This window comes from Hypanus sabinus, chromosome 9, assembly GCF_030144855.1.
Source record: "Hypanus sabinus isolate sHypSab1 chromosome 9, sHypSab1.hap1, whole genome shotgun sequence".
In the NCBI taxonomy this organism is placed as follows: Eukaryota; Metazoa; Chordata; class Chondrichthyes; order Myliobatiformes; family Dasyatidae; genus Hypanus; species Hypanus sabinus.
Window position 1 is genome coordinate 124142320 of NC_082714.1, and position 12853 is coordinate 124155172.

The 12853-nt window shown below is 41.2% G+C and overlaps 1 protein-coding gene across 1 annotated transcript in view; it reads left to right on the forward strand.

The window, feature by feature from the left end:
- Window positions 1–390: 390 nt before the first annotated feature.
- LOC132399777 (ubiquitin-conjugating enzyme E2 variant 1-like) overlaps window positions 391–12853 on the forward strand; it is a 113628-nt gene continuing 101165 nt past the window's right edge. Inside the window, exon 1 of the mRNA XM_059980510.1 lies at window positions 391–598. Within this exon, the coding sequence (XP_059836493.1) occupies window positions 427–598 (172 nt within the window). The 5' untranslated portion in view covers window positions 391–426. The remainder of the gene's footprint in view (window positions 599–12853) is intronic.

A 12853-nucleotide genomic window follows, 5' to 3' on the forward strand; every position in this document is an offset into this window, starting at 1 on the left:
ATGAAATTCAACTCCTCTGTCATTGTGGTTACATCAGAGGGAGTGCCTGATTTGGAACCTGCACCAATAGATTTACAAGACGGCTGAGATTTGAGGGTGGAGACTGGAGAGAAGATTCAGCGCAGCAGACACTACAGCTTGGATTGGTTAAATCTAATGGCTCGCGATTAGACGGAGAGTACCAAACGCACCACTAAATCGTTCACAGCGCCGCCCGTCAGTTATTTCACAGGCTACTCTGATTGGCTATTAAGGTTCCAGAATAGGGAAGTGCCGATTGATTGCTCTGACGCTACCTTAGGCGAAGAACTTTATGATTGGTCACAATATCCAGCGCAGCCCTGTCATTTGACAATAGGGTTGTGGGCTGAAGCAAAGGAGCTGATTGGCTAGTCTGGCGCCTTCGGCTAGTGGCGGAGTCTGAAGATGGCGAGTGTGGGGCTCGGCTGCTCCTGGAATGCCGGAGCGTCCGTGGCGACCGAGGATCCGCTTTACGCTTCAATCGAAGACAGTCGGCAGGAGGATGACGAGTTGGCCGTGCCCCGCTGGGGCCCTCAGCATCCCGGAGCCAAAGAGCTGGCACAGTTGTACTCTCCCAGTGAGTGAGCGACGGGAGACGGGGCGGCGGCGGCGGCTCCCCGGTTTGGAAACTCAGCCCAGGCCGAGCGGCCTCTCGGGCTCTGATCGCCACTGGGCCCGTAATGACCTGGAAATAACTGGGGGTGGAGGCCCTCTGATGCGGGGAGAGCCGCTGGAAAGCGTGGGGGCGGCCTCTGTGACCAAGGAGGCGATGGGGCTGTTGGAAAGGGTGGAGTGGTCAGGGAAAGCATTCATAAATCTGTGGAGGGTAGCCAGTAAGTTTACGTTCACCCCTCCCCCCGAGAAAGGTATTGTTGGGGAGGAAGGACTCCTACAGTGGAGCGGAATAAGGAATGTGGGGTGGTTAAGTGAAGAGGAATATACCTAGAGGAGGGGGTTTATGCGTATTGGGGGGGGGGGAATTGAGATGGTCTGGAGAATGCTATCGTTGGAAGCAAGAGTACAATGGCAAAGTAAGATTATGCTTTGTATATTTAACAATTTTAGAAGTAAAGGGAGTTAAATTTGATCTTGTAAGAACGAATAAAATAATTAAATACATCAATGATGCAGAAAAAGCAACGAGACTAGGATGGAAAGCAGGGCAAATCTGCAAGGGATAGTAACACATTTTGGATGAGTTGAACATTGAAACAGATTGTCAAACACATTGAGTCTGGAAAGCTGTATAAATGGAGAAATCATGCTTGTATTGGTTCAGTACTGATACTGTTCAGTGAAGGATTAGATTGTCAAATAACTTAGCAGTCGGGGCTGTATTTATGAATAAAAAGCCTTTTGCACACTTTATTTTAAAGGAAGCTGCATTATTAGCTGTTAATGTTTTGTACAGCATTGCAGTGTAGAGAATCTGGTATGAATCCAGTAACAAATCATTCAGCCCATTGTGGAAAGGCCTGCTATGAGGGCAAGTGTTTGGCAAGTTGTGTGGCCACTTGGTACTGAAATGTGTGGTTTCGAGTTGCACCTTGGTTGGTGTGGTGTTGTTATTAGGGACTAGCAGTTTATACTGTGTTGACAGACTACTGGAAATGATTTGCTGTAATGAAATCACTGGACTGAAGGTGATGTGCAAGCAAAGAGGTGAGAGCAGTTTTCATAATCTTCAACAAGAGGTAAAAGAGACTACAGCATATAGTCATGCTGTATGCATGTAAGCAAGCATTCCCCAGCAATAGTACAGACCAGAGCATCAGAACCTTATCCTTAAGAAGCAGCCCCTCCACAACAGTCCATGGGGTGGTTCACTGTTGGGGAAGCACTAGCAGAATGCAGGGATTCATGTGGAGTTTCTGGCACAGTATTGAGCAACTAAAGATAATGTCTCTTTTTCAGCAGATGGGTGTGTTTGCACTGGATGCTATAACTAATTAATGCCTGCAGAGCACCTGTGTATTACTTTGGAGATTTCTTGAGGCCTCTTGCCAAGCAGGCATGGAATTTGTCCTTACAAGGGAAGACAAGAAGGGTAGATTTGAGAACATTTCTTATTCAGGGGTAGGAATTTTAACAATGGTGGCAAAATGTATCAAATTTCGGATAAGCCAGATCTTTTTAAAAATATTGTCTCCTCCCTTGAGTTCAATAAATTTAGGGTCATTAAAGCAAATTATTTTAATATGGGATTTTGCTTCTGATTTGGGAATTGTGTGCCATTCTCTGGTTTTATTTTGCTTGTATGCAATGAAATAGTTGCAAAGCTAATGAAGTGAGATAAGAGCAAGCATGAGGAAATCTGCAGATGCTGGAAATTCAGACAACAACAACACACAAAATGCTGGTGGAACACAGCAGGCCAGGCAGCATTTATAGGGAGAAGTGCTGTCGACGTTTCGGGCCGGAATGAGTCCTGATGAAGGGTCTCGGCCCGAAACGTCGACAGCGCTTCTCCCTATAGCTGCTGCCTGGCCTGCTGTGTTCCACCAGCATTTTGTGTGCATTGAAGTGAGATAAGCTTCATTTGTTAGATTAAATTAATTTTCACGATTGTGGGGGCTGGTGAGGAAAAAACAATAGTTGAGCTTTCATAATCTACTGTTCGTGCCATTATTTAACTTCAGCATAATCTAATTTAAACATTTTTGCCTAAAAAAAAAGACGATTTTTAAAGCATCTGAATTTCTGCTATTTTAGCTGGAAGCAGTTTTTAGAATTTGTTTTTATTATATTTTATTTGGATAGGGTATCTGCAAGTATTACGCAAACTTTTTACATATGAAACCTTTTCCATTTTTATGTATAAATCTATATATATTTATACATTCACAAGTACACACTGAGATGATATTAAAAGAAATATAATTAGGCACTTAAATAGATATTTAATGTGCAATGGTAATTCCACACTATTAAACTAAATAATAATAATAGTTTTTAAAAAAAGTAGTAATAATAGTGGTTGAATAATTTGTATCTCTTCCGGTCCATTTCTTTCTAGTCCAAAATATTGTGTGTAACCCTATGTAACTTCCATCATGGGTGTTTGTATTTTAACACATCCATGTTTGCTCCTACCAGCAAACATCCAATTCTTGTGTACTTATTTACTTCATTTTATAATTTTTTCCCAAATCTTTTTCTTTACTTGTGTTGATTCCACGTTTTCAGAAATAAGACAGTGAACATTCGAACCAAGGGAGCTTGCGTTAACACTATTACTATGTTGATGAGGAAAGCAGTATGAACCATTAGGAGAGTCATCTAAAGTCTGCTCACATTGGGGTTATAAATTCAATCCATTTATTCCAAATTTGATAATTTTTTTGAATTCTCATGGAGTAAGTCATCTTTTCCATTTTAAATATTTCCAAAATAATTCCATGCCAATCTTCTAATGTAGATGATATTGGATTTAGCCACTTTCTGGTGATTGGTTTCTTACTTGCCACTAAAAGGACCTGCAGCAACTTTATATCTTCTGTTCCAAAAACAGTACATGCCCCAAATAGAGAGTCACAAAATCCAGAGGTATCTGTGTCTTAAATACCTTAACTAATGCTCTGTGAATACCTTTCCAGTATAAACTTAATTTAGAGCAATCCCAAAAAATATGGAAATGATTTGCCTCCTTGGAGCCACACCTTCTCCAACACACCACGTTTGTGTTTTTATATTTTTCCTGGTATGGGATCTATATCATATTTTTCCAGCAATGTCTCCAATCCAAAAAGTTAGTTGAAGACCACGGAAGGCTGCATATTTTCCCCCAAGCCTCCTCTGAAAGTACCAACCCTACTTCTCTTTAATATACAATGTGTTTTCATTTTTGGCATGAGAAAGGGCATTATATAATCAAGAAATTGATTTACTTGGTATTGAGCTGTAAGCCAAATTCAGAATCTTGAAAAATTCCAATTCTGCTGTTAATAAGTCTGTATATCTACAATTCTGGTTAAAGTAGTATAGTACTTGAAGGTAGCTTAAAAAAAGAGGAGTCATTGTGTTCTAGACAATGTCCTACAGGGATTGAAAAGCTTTGTAATGCACTAACATTGACTTCTCTAACTTCCATTAATGCCGCTCCTCCACTTCTTACCCCATCCCTGACATATTTAGTTGTTTGTTTGTTTTTTTCTTTCTCTCTGCCCATCACTCTGCCTGTTCTCCATCTCCCTCTGGTGCTTTCCCCCCACCCCCCCTTTCTTTCCCCTGAGGCCTCCTGTCCCATGATCCTTTCCCTTCTCCAGCTCTGTATCACTTTTGCCAATCACCTTTCCAGCTCTTGGCTTCATCCCACCCCTTCCGGTCTTCTCCTATCATTTTGCATTTCCCCCTCCCCCCACTACTTTCAAATCTCTTGGTATCTTTCCTTTCAGTTAGTCCTGATGAAGGGTCTCGGCCCGAAACGTTGACAGTGCTTCTCCCTATAGATGCTGCCTGGCCTGCTGTGTTCCACAGCATTTTGTGTATTATTTGAATTTCCAGCATCTGCAGATTTCCTCGTGTATTGCACTAAAGTTCGTTTTCTGCTTTTAAACCAACGTAACCTCTAGGTTCATGAAAATGTCGAAGTAGGTAGATGCTTGTTGCCCAGGTCCAGAAAAGAAATAGGAGTTTGTTTTCAAAAGTAGAACTATAGTTGTACATGAAATGGATCAGTATAAAATGTGTCCACTCCAATAAATGGAGTGTTGCCATTGCTGAATTTTGATTTTAAACTTTTTTAATGACCTGTAAAATTAATTCAGTGAATTTTATTATTGTCACTTATACCAAAATACAGTGAAAGCTTGCTTTGCATACATAGTGTAATGAGATAGAATCAGGTAAAACAATAACAAAGCATAATAAAGTGCAAAAGCTAGAGAGAAAGCACAGTGCAGCTAAATAAGGTGCAAGGTAGATTGGAAGGTGAAGAGGTCTGTTCATGAGTCTGATAACAACGGCATAGAAGTTGTCCTTGATCTTGATGGTACACACTTTCAGGCTTTTGTGCCTGCTACCTGATGAGAGAGGTCTCCCCTCTCACTGAGTGATACCTCTCTGCTCCTTTATTAGGGAGAGAGCAAGTGTGAGCCTATGGTATGTTGAATTTGTATGGTGAATGATTAGTTTTTGTTGTACTGTGGATCATGAACTTTATTGGGGGCTTTGCTTTTGCTTGGTCGGTGGAGGGTGCTGATGCTTTTTGCTGAAGTGAGTGGGGGAGGGAGACAGCCATTGCTTTGCTTCTTGAAGGAGGGAGTGGGGGGCTTTGGGGTTCTAACATTTTTACTGTCACTCATTCTTTGGGGCACTTCTGTTTTCGTGGATGTCTGCAAAGAACAAGAATTTCAGGGTGTATATCATTGTGATATTAAATGGAACTATTGAGAAGAAAATATCCACCATAGGTAATGTCTGTCTTCATGCTGGTGGTTTTTCTGAGGATGTGAAAAGTATAGAGCCCATAGAGGGGAGGGTGGTTTCTGTAATGTACTGAGTTGTGCATGAGATACTATAGTTTCCTGTCATTTGCAGAGCTGTTGTCATACCAAGTACCTGGATGCATTGCAACAATACTTTCTCTGGTACATTGATTTTAAAAATAAGTATCAACAGGGGTTTTCCAAATTTCTTTATGCTTGGTAAATAAAGGTACCCACTATTTAATGGTGAGGGTTGTTTGCCTGTGACATCAATGTGGTTGGACCAGGAAAAGCTGTTGATGTTCTATGAACTTGAAGCTCTTGACCCTGTCAAAACATTAGCACTATTGATTTTTATTCAGGAGCATGTGCACTGTTTCTCTTACTGAAGTCAATGACCAGCTGTTTTGTTGGCATCCAAGAAATGGTTGTTGTCATGACACCATATCACTACACTGTCTACCTCCTTACTGTTTATTAGTTGTAATACAGTCCCCTGTGGTAATATCTCCAAACTTGTAGGTGGAGTTGGAGCAAAACCTGGCCACATAGTCACTGCATGCTGATGAGTTTGTTTGGAATTGTATTATTAAAGGCAGAGCTGTAGTTTTTTAAAAAAAAATCACAGTAGTCTGATTTAGGTGTCTTTTCAGTCCAGATGCACCAGGTTTGAGTGTAGTGCCAGGAAGATGGCGTCTGCTGTAGACCTGTTTTCAACAGTACACAAATTGCAGTAGGTGGAAGTTATCTAGAAACCTGGAGTTGCTGCTTGGCATGATCAGCCTCTTGAAGATGGATGTCAGAGCCTCTGGGCAGTAATCATTAAGGCACATTATCTTGTTTTTCTTATGTATGGGAATGATAGTGGCCTTATAGTAGAAGTAACCACAGCTTGAAGCAAAGAGAGGTTGAAAATGTCTGCAAATACCCTGTGATCCGATCCACATAGAATTTAAGGACAGAGCCAGAGACATCATTCAGGCCCACTGCTTGCTGTGGGTTCGTCCTCCATCTGCGACTGTGACTGCAGTTTCAGGTGCATTGGAAGCTGCTGGGGTAGGTGGTGACATACCAATCCTTTCTATTCAAATGGGCTCATTGGGAAAGATGTACTGCCTGACTGTTTTGTAACCAGTTATAGTACAGTCGGCCCTCCGTATCCACGAATTTCGCATGCGTGAATTCAACCAACCGCGAATCACGAAAACCCGGAAGTGCTCTTCCAGCAGTTGTTGTTCGAGCATGTACAAATTTTTTTTTTCTTATCATTATTCCCTAAACAATGCAGTGTAACAACTATTTTACATAGTATTTACATTGTATTAGGTATTATAAGTAATCTAGAGATGATTTAAAGTATACGGGGGATGTGTGTGGGTTATCATGGATTAGGATCGAAAAAAAATCAGAAGTTCTCTTACTAATTAAGTTGGAACAGATACATCCGGTATTATTTAGCGTCAGTTAGTCAAATGTTTGTCTTGGTATATAGTATATATTTTACCTTTCTATACATATAAAACACTGAAGTATGTATGTTTCAGTGCCGGGCTTGGGAACAGAAATTCCTGAGTTTGATCCAGTGACAGACCACTCCCGAGTGCGCTGTCAACCATGCCTGGTTGTTGTGGAGGATTAAAAACCCAAAACCCAATAATTAAACCACTACGTTGCTTAGTAATATTTGTAGCTTTCATCGAGGCACAGCCTTCCTCACTTTATCTTTTAAAATTGTTCCGATTGTTGACTGACGTAGCCTAATGCTCTTCCAGTGACCGATGGCGTTTCACCTCTTTCCGATCGCTTTATTATTTCCACTTTATTTTCAATCATGATCGTGATTATTTTCGTGAACAGAAACACTGCGGATTCAGATCTCTGCCGCCAGGTCATAATGTCCACCGCACTGAGACAGGTTAAATAAGGTCTGGGGTTCTGCTGGGTCCTAAGGTCCACAGCATTGAGACAGGTTGAATAAGGAACTTTAGAGCATCCGTGAATTTTGGTATCTGCAAGGGGTCCCGGAACCAATCTCTCACGGATAAGGAGGGCAGACTGTGTACAAGCCTTGCCACAGCTGATGGCTGAACTGGGACTTGATTTTTGGATGTGCGCTGTCTCTTAGCACCCATCTTAGCTTAATGGGAGTATTATCTTGATTTCTTGTAAAGGTCAGAGTCAGACCTGATTTCAGTGCTACAGTCTAAACTTTAGAAGAGAGTGGATTTCTTGTTAATGTACACGAATTGTGGCTGTTTCATTGTTCAAGGAAATGTGACAAGGCTTTGAGCTAAATGATTATGAATTTGGCAAACAAAACCTTTGAGCAGCTTGCACAAAACAAGAGTTTGCATTTAACTTCTGAGATTACTTAAGAACACTTTGAAGCATACTGTTTTAAGTAAGAGAATGATTCAGTCAATTTGCACAGCAATGCAAATTACATAATCTGCTAAACGATTGGAGTTTCTGGGCTAGGTTACTGATACCTTCCCTTCATTTCATTAGTATCTGAGATATAAGATATTTTTAATTTTAAACATTTAACAGTCCTCTCATTTGGACATAAGACAAAGGAGCAAAAATAGGCCATCTGACCCATCGAGTTTGCTCTGCCATTCTATCATGGCTGATCCTTTTTTTTTCTATCTTCTCCTCAACCCCAGTTCCCGGCCTTCACCCCGTAACCTTTGATGCCGTGTCCAATCAAGAACTTGTCAATCTCTGCCTTAAATGCACACAACGACCTGGCCTCTACAACTGCACGTGGCAACAACTTCCTCACTCTTTGGCTAAAGAAATTTCTCCGTATCTCTGTTTTGAAAGGGCGCTCCTCTATCCTGAGGCTCAGCCCTCTTGTCCTAGACTCTCCCACCATGGGAAACATCCTTTCTACATCTACTGTCTAGACCTTTCAACATTTGAAATATTTCAATGAGATTTCCAACCCCCCATCCTTCTGTATTCCAATGAATACAGACCCACAGCCATCAAATGTTCCTCATATGATAACCCTTTCATTCCTGGAATCATCCATGTGAACCTCCTCTGGACCCTCTTCAATGCCAACATGCCTTTTCTAAGATGAGTGGCCCAAAACTGTACACAATACTCAAGGTGAGGCCTCACTGGTGCCTTATAAATCTTAACATTACATCCTTGATCTTGTATTCTAGACCTCTTGAAATGAATGCTAACGTGGCATTGGCCTTCCTCACCACCGGCTCAACCTGCAAGTTAACCTTCAGGGTGTTCTGCACAAGGACTCCCAAGTCCCCTTTGCATCTCTGATTCCTGGTTTTTCTCCCCGTTTAGAAGATAGTCCTCACACTTACTTCTACCAAAGAGTATGACCATGCATTTTCCAACATTGTATTTCATTTGCCACTTTTTTGCCCGTTCTCCTAATCTAAGTCCTTCTGCATCCTACCTGTTCCCTCAACACTACCTGACCCACAAGCAGTCTTTGTATCATCTGCAACAATGGGAACAAAGCCCTATTCCATCATCTAAGTCATTTCTATACAACATAAGAAGTGGTCCCAACATTGACCTTTGTGGAACACAACTAGTCACTGGCAGCCAACCAGAAAAGGATCCTTTCATTCCCACTCACTGCCTCTTACCTATCAGCCAGTGCTCGAGCCATGTTAGTAACTTTACTGTAATAGAATGGGCTCTTAACCTGGTAAACGTCCTTGTGTGGCACCTTGTCAAAGGCCTTCACATCAACTGCAACCCCTTTATCTAGCCTACTTGTAATCTCCTCAAAGAACTAGAACAGGTTCGTCAGACAGGATTTTCCCCGAAGGAAACTATGCTGACTTTGTACTATCTTGTCCTGTATCACCAAGTACTCCATCACCTCATCCTTAACAATTGACTCCAATATCTTCCCAACCACTGAAGTCAGGCTAACTGGTCTATAATTTCCTTTCTGCTGCCTTCCTCTTTTCTTAAAGAGTGGAGTAACGTTTGTAATTTTTCAGTCTCCCTCTCTCTCTCTCCCCCCCTCCCCCCCCCAAAAAAACAATTTTGTTTCCTCTCCTGCTTTAATCTTGTTCAAATCTTTTAAAGAATAGACGTTCAATAGCCAATCAAATTTTCTTTGGCTTTGGTTCAATTTGTGTAATGTGGCAATAACAAGTTAAGTTGCTTGTTTTGAAAGGCAAGCAGCATGACTTGATTGAGTGATTGCTTCAAATTGTGTGTTTAGACAGATGGAATACAAAGCAGTAGATCTCCAGTAACAGTTAAAAAGTAAAAACTGAATGGCCCTTCTGTTAAGATAAGAAAATTAATACTACAAAATGCTGACTTGACTTTTTCAATATCTGGAGAATTCTGCACATTGTACTTGCCACATTTAGATTACTACTCATTGTAGAACAGTATTTTAGGATTAAGCGGAATTTCCTATGTAAGGATGCATCCAGAAACATTCCATTTTGTGCCTTCAGAAGCACTAGAATTTTAACCGATATAGAATTGGTATAGTGTAGAACAATTTGTAAATCTCCAAGTGGGGATGAAGCTACTGCCTTGCAGTGCCAGAGATCTGCATTGTGTTTAAACACTAAGGTGTAGAATATAAGCATTTGGATGTAATGTTGCAAGGCTCTGGCTTGGTCTTGCTTGTAGTATGGCAACCAGAACTACAGGAATGATGTGGAGAGTGCGGAGCACATTCACCAAAGTGTTGCCCAGGCTGAAGGACCTTTTTTTTTATTTAGAGATACTGCACATTAACAGGCCCTTCGGCCTAATGAACTGGTATCTCGCAGTTGCACCCATGTGACCAATTACCCTACTGACCTGTGTGACTTTGAAATGTGTGAGGAAACTGGAGCTCTAGGTGGAAACCCACATGGTCATGGAGAATATAAAACCTCCTTACACAGAGTGGAGGAATTGAACCGGAGTTGCTAGTACTATAATAGCATTACACTAACCATTATACTGTCTTGCAGACCTCTAGTCGTATAGAAATTGGATAGAATGGTCTTATTTTCCTGGATTTAAAGGAGGCTGAGGGACAAAATCATAGAAATTTCAAATTGAGAGGCACAGATGGAATATCACCAAATCAGAGTGTACAGCACTACTGACCAAGGCGTCTTACCGTCTGGTCCCTTTACATCTTTACCTTCTTACCTTAAAACTATGTCCTCTAGCTCAAGACTTTCTCGTACCAGGGAAAAAGGCTATGACCATTCTCCTTAGCAATGCCCCTCAGATTTTGTAAACAGCCATAGCTTCTTTTGCACCTGGGAAAACAGTCCTGAGCAATCTAGTCTCTCAACACTTAATACCTTTGGTCCATTCACAGACCATCCCTCTGGCCCTTTGAAGCCCACTCTTTTCCTGGTTACCATTTTGCTTCCAATATGCTTTGAAAGTGCATTGGCAGACTTTATTAACAAGAACCCCATGTTATTTCATGGCTACTTTTGCCCTCTTAGTTTTTTTTTAAGTACTCTCCCACTCTCGCTCTCTCCCTCCATTGGGGACTCTTGTTTTCATTTGCCTATCCCACAATATGATTCCTTTCCTTCAAACCTTCAATATTCTTGTTGTCAAGAGCTCCCTAATATTGTTATTCTTACCTTTCACACTTTCAGGAACATAGTCATACCACAAGGTAGCATGCCTTTATCAAACTTTTTCAATCTGACCAAGATGCCCACCAAAGCTAATCCCACTTGCAGATAGAATCTTTTTCCCCAAAGTAGAGGTATCAGAAACTATAAGGTGAGTGGAAAGAGTTACAAAGAAGATCTGAAAGGTAAATGGTTTTGCACACTGATTGATAACTGGAATTGGATATGATTACTATGTTTAAGGGGTATTTGAACACTTAATTGGCAAGGCAGAGATGGATATGGTGCTAACACTGAGAGTAAGGTTACTTTAAGTGGGGTGGGGGAAGTGATCAGCCTGGGTGTGGGGTCCAAATTGGAAAAAGAACATGCTACATGACTCAACTTTGAGTGGTGTGTCATCCATGCAGAATTTGCACATCCTTCCTGTGACTATGGATTTCCTCTCAATGCTTCGGTTTCCCTTCCTAAAGTAGGTTAATTAACTACTGTATTGCCTCTGGTCTGTTGGTGTGTGGTGGAATGTTGAGTTGGGTGGAATGATTTATGAATGTGGGGAGTACAAAAAAATCAAGATCAATATAAGATTACTGTACAGTGGTGCTAGAAAGTTTGTGGACCCTGTAGAATTTTCTCTATTTCTGCATAAATATGACCTAAAATGTAATCAAGTCTTCACAAAAGTCCTAAAACTAGGGAGAGAACCCAATTAAATAACAAAAAATATATACTTATTTATTGACAAAAATTGTCCATTTTTTATATGTATTTGTTGGGGGGGAAAGTATGTGAACCTCTGGGTTAATGCCTTGTACAAAAGCTATTTGGAGTCTGGTGTTCCAATCAATGAGATAAAATTGGAGGTGAGTTGTAGAGGTGCCCTACCCTATAATAAAGACACAGTCAGGTTACTGACAGTCTTCTTCTCAGGAAAGGTCTGTTTAGGTGTATCTTGCCTCATTCAAACAAATTTCAGAAGACCTTAGAGCAATTATAGAAATGCATGACGCTGGAAAGGCAAAAAAAAGCACATCTAAAGACCTGAGTGTTCATCATTCCACAGAAAGAGAAATTCTTGGAGGAAACTCTCTCTAGGAGTGGGCATCCTGCAAAGATCACATTAAGAGCACAACGTGCAATGCTGAAAGAGGTGAAAAAGAACCCAATGGTAACAGCTAAAGGCCTGTATAAGTCTCTGCAACTTGCTAAAGTCTCTGTTCATGCATCCACTATAAGAAAAACACTGAGCAAGACTGGTGTTCGTAGGACACCATGGAGGAAGCCACTGCTCTCCAAAAAAACATTGCTGCATGTTGCAAGTTTTGCAAAAGACCACCTGGATGTTCTACAACACTTCTCAGACAATGTGTGGACAGATGAGAGAAAAGTTGAACTTTTTGACAGAATTGCACACTACTTTGGAGGGAAAAGGGCACTGCGCACCAACACCAAAACCTCACCCCAACTGTGAAGCAGGACAGAAGAAGGATCATGGTTTGGGGCTGCTTTGCTGCCTCAGGGCCTGGACAGTTTGCAATCGCTGAGGGAACTATGAGTCCAAAATTGTGTCAGGACATTTTATGGGAGAATGTCAGGGTAGCAGTCCATCACCTGAGTCTTAATAGAAGTTGGATAATGCAACAAGACAGTAATCCAAAAGACAAATCAACAACAGAATGGTTTAAAAAGAAGAACATTAGTGTTTTGCAATGACCGAGTCAAAGTCCTGGCCTTAATCCTATAGAAAATTTGTGGAAAGGCCTGTTCACGCAAGGAAGCCCACCCACATCGCAGAGGTGAAGCAGT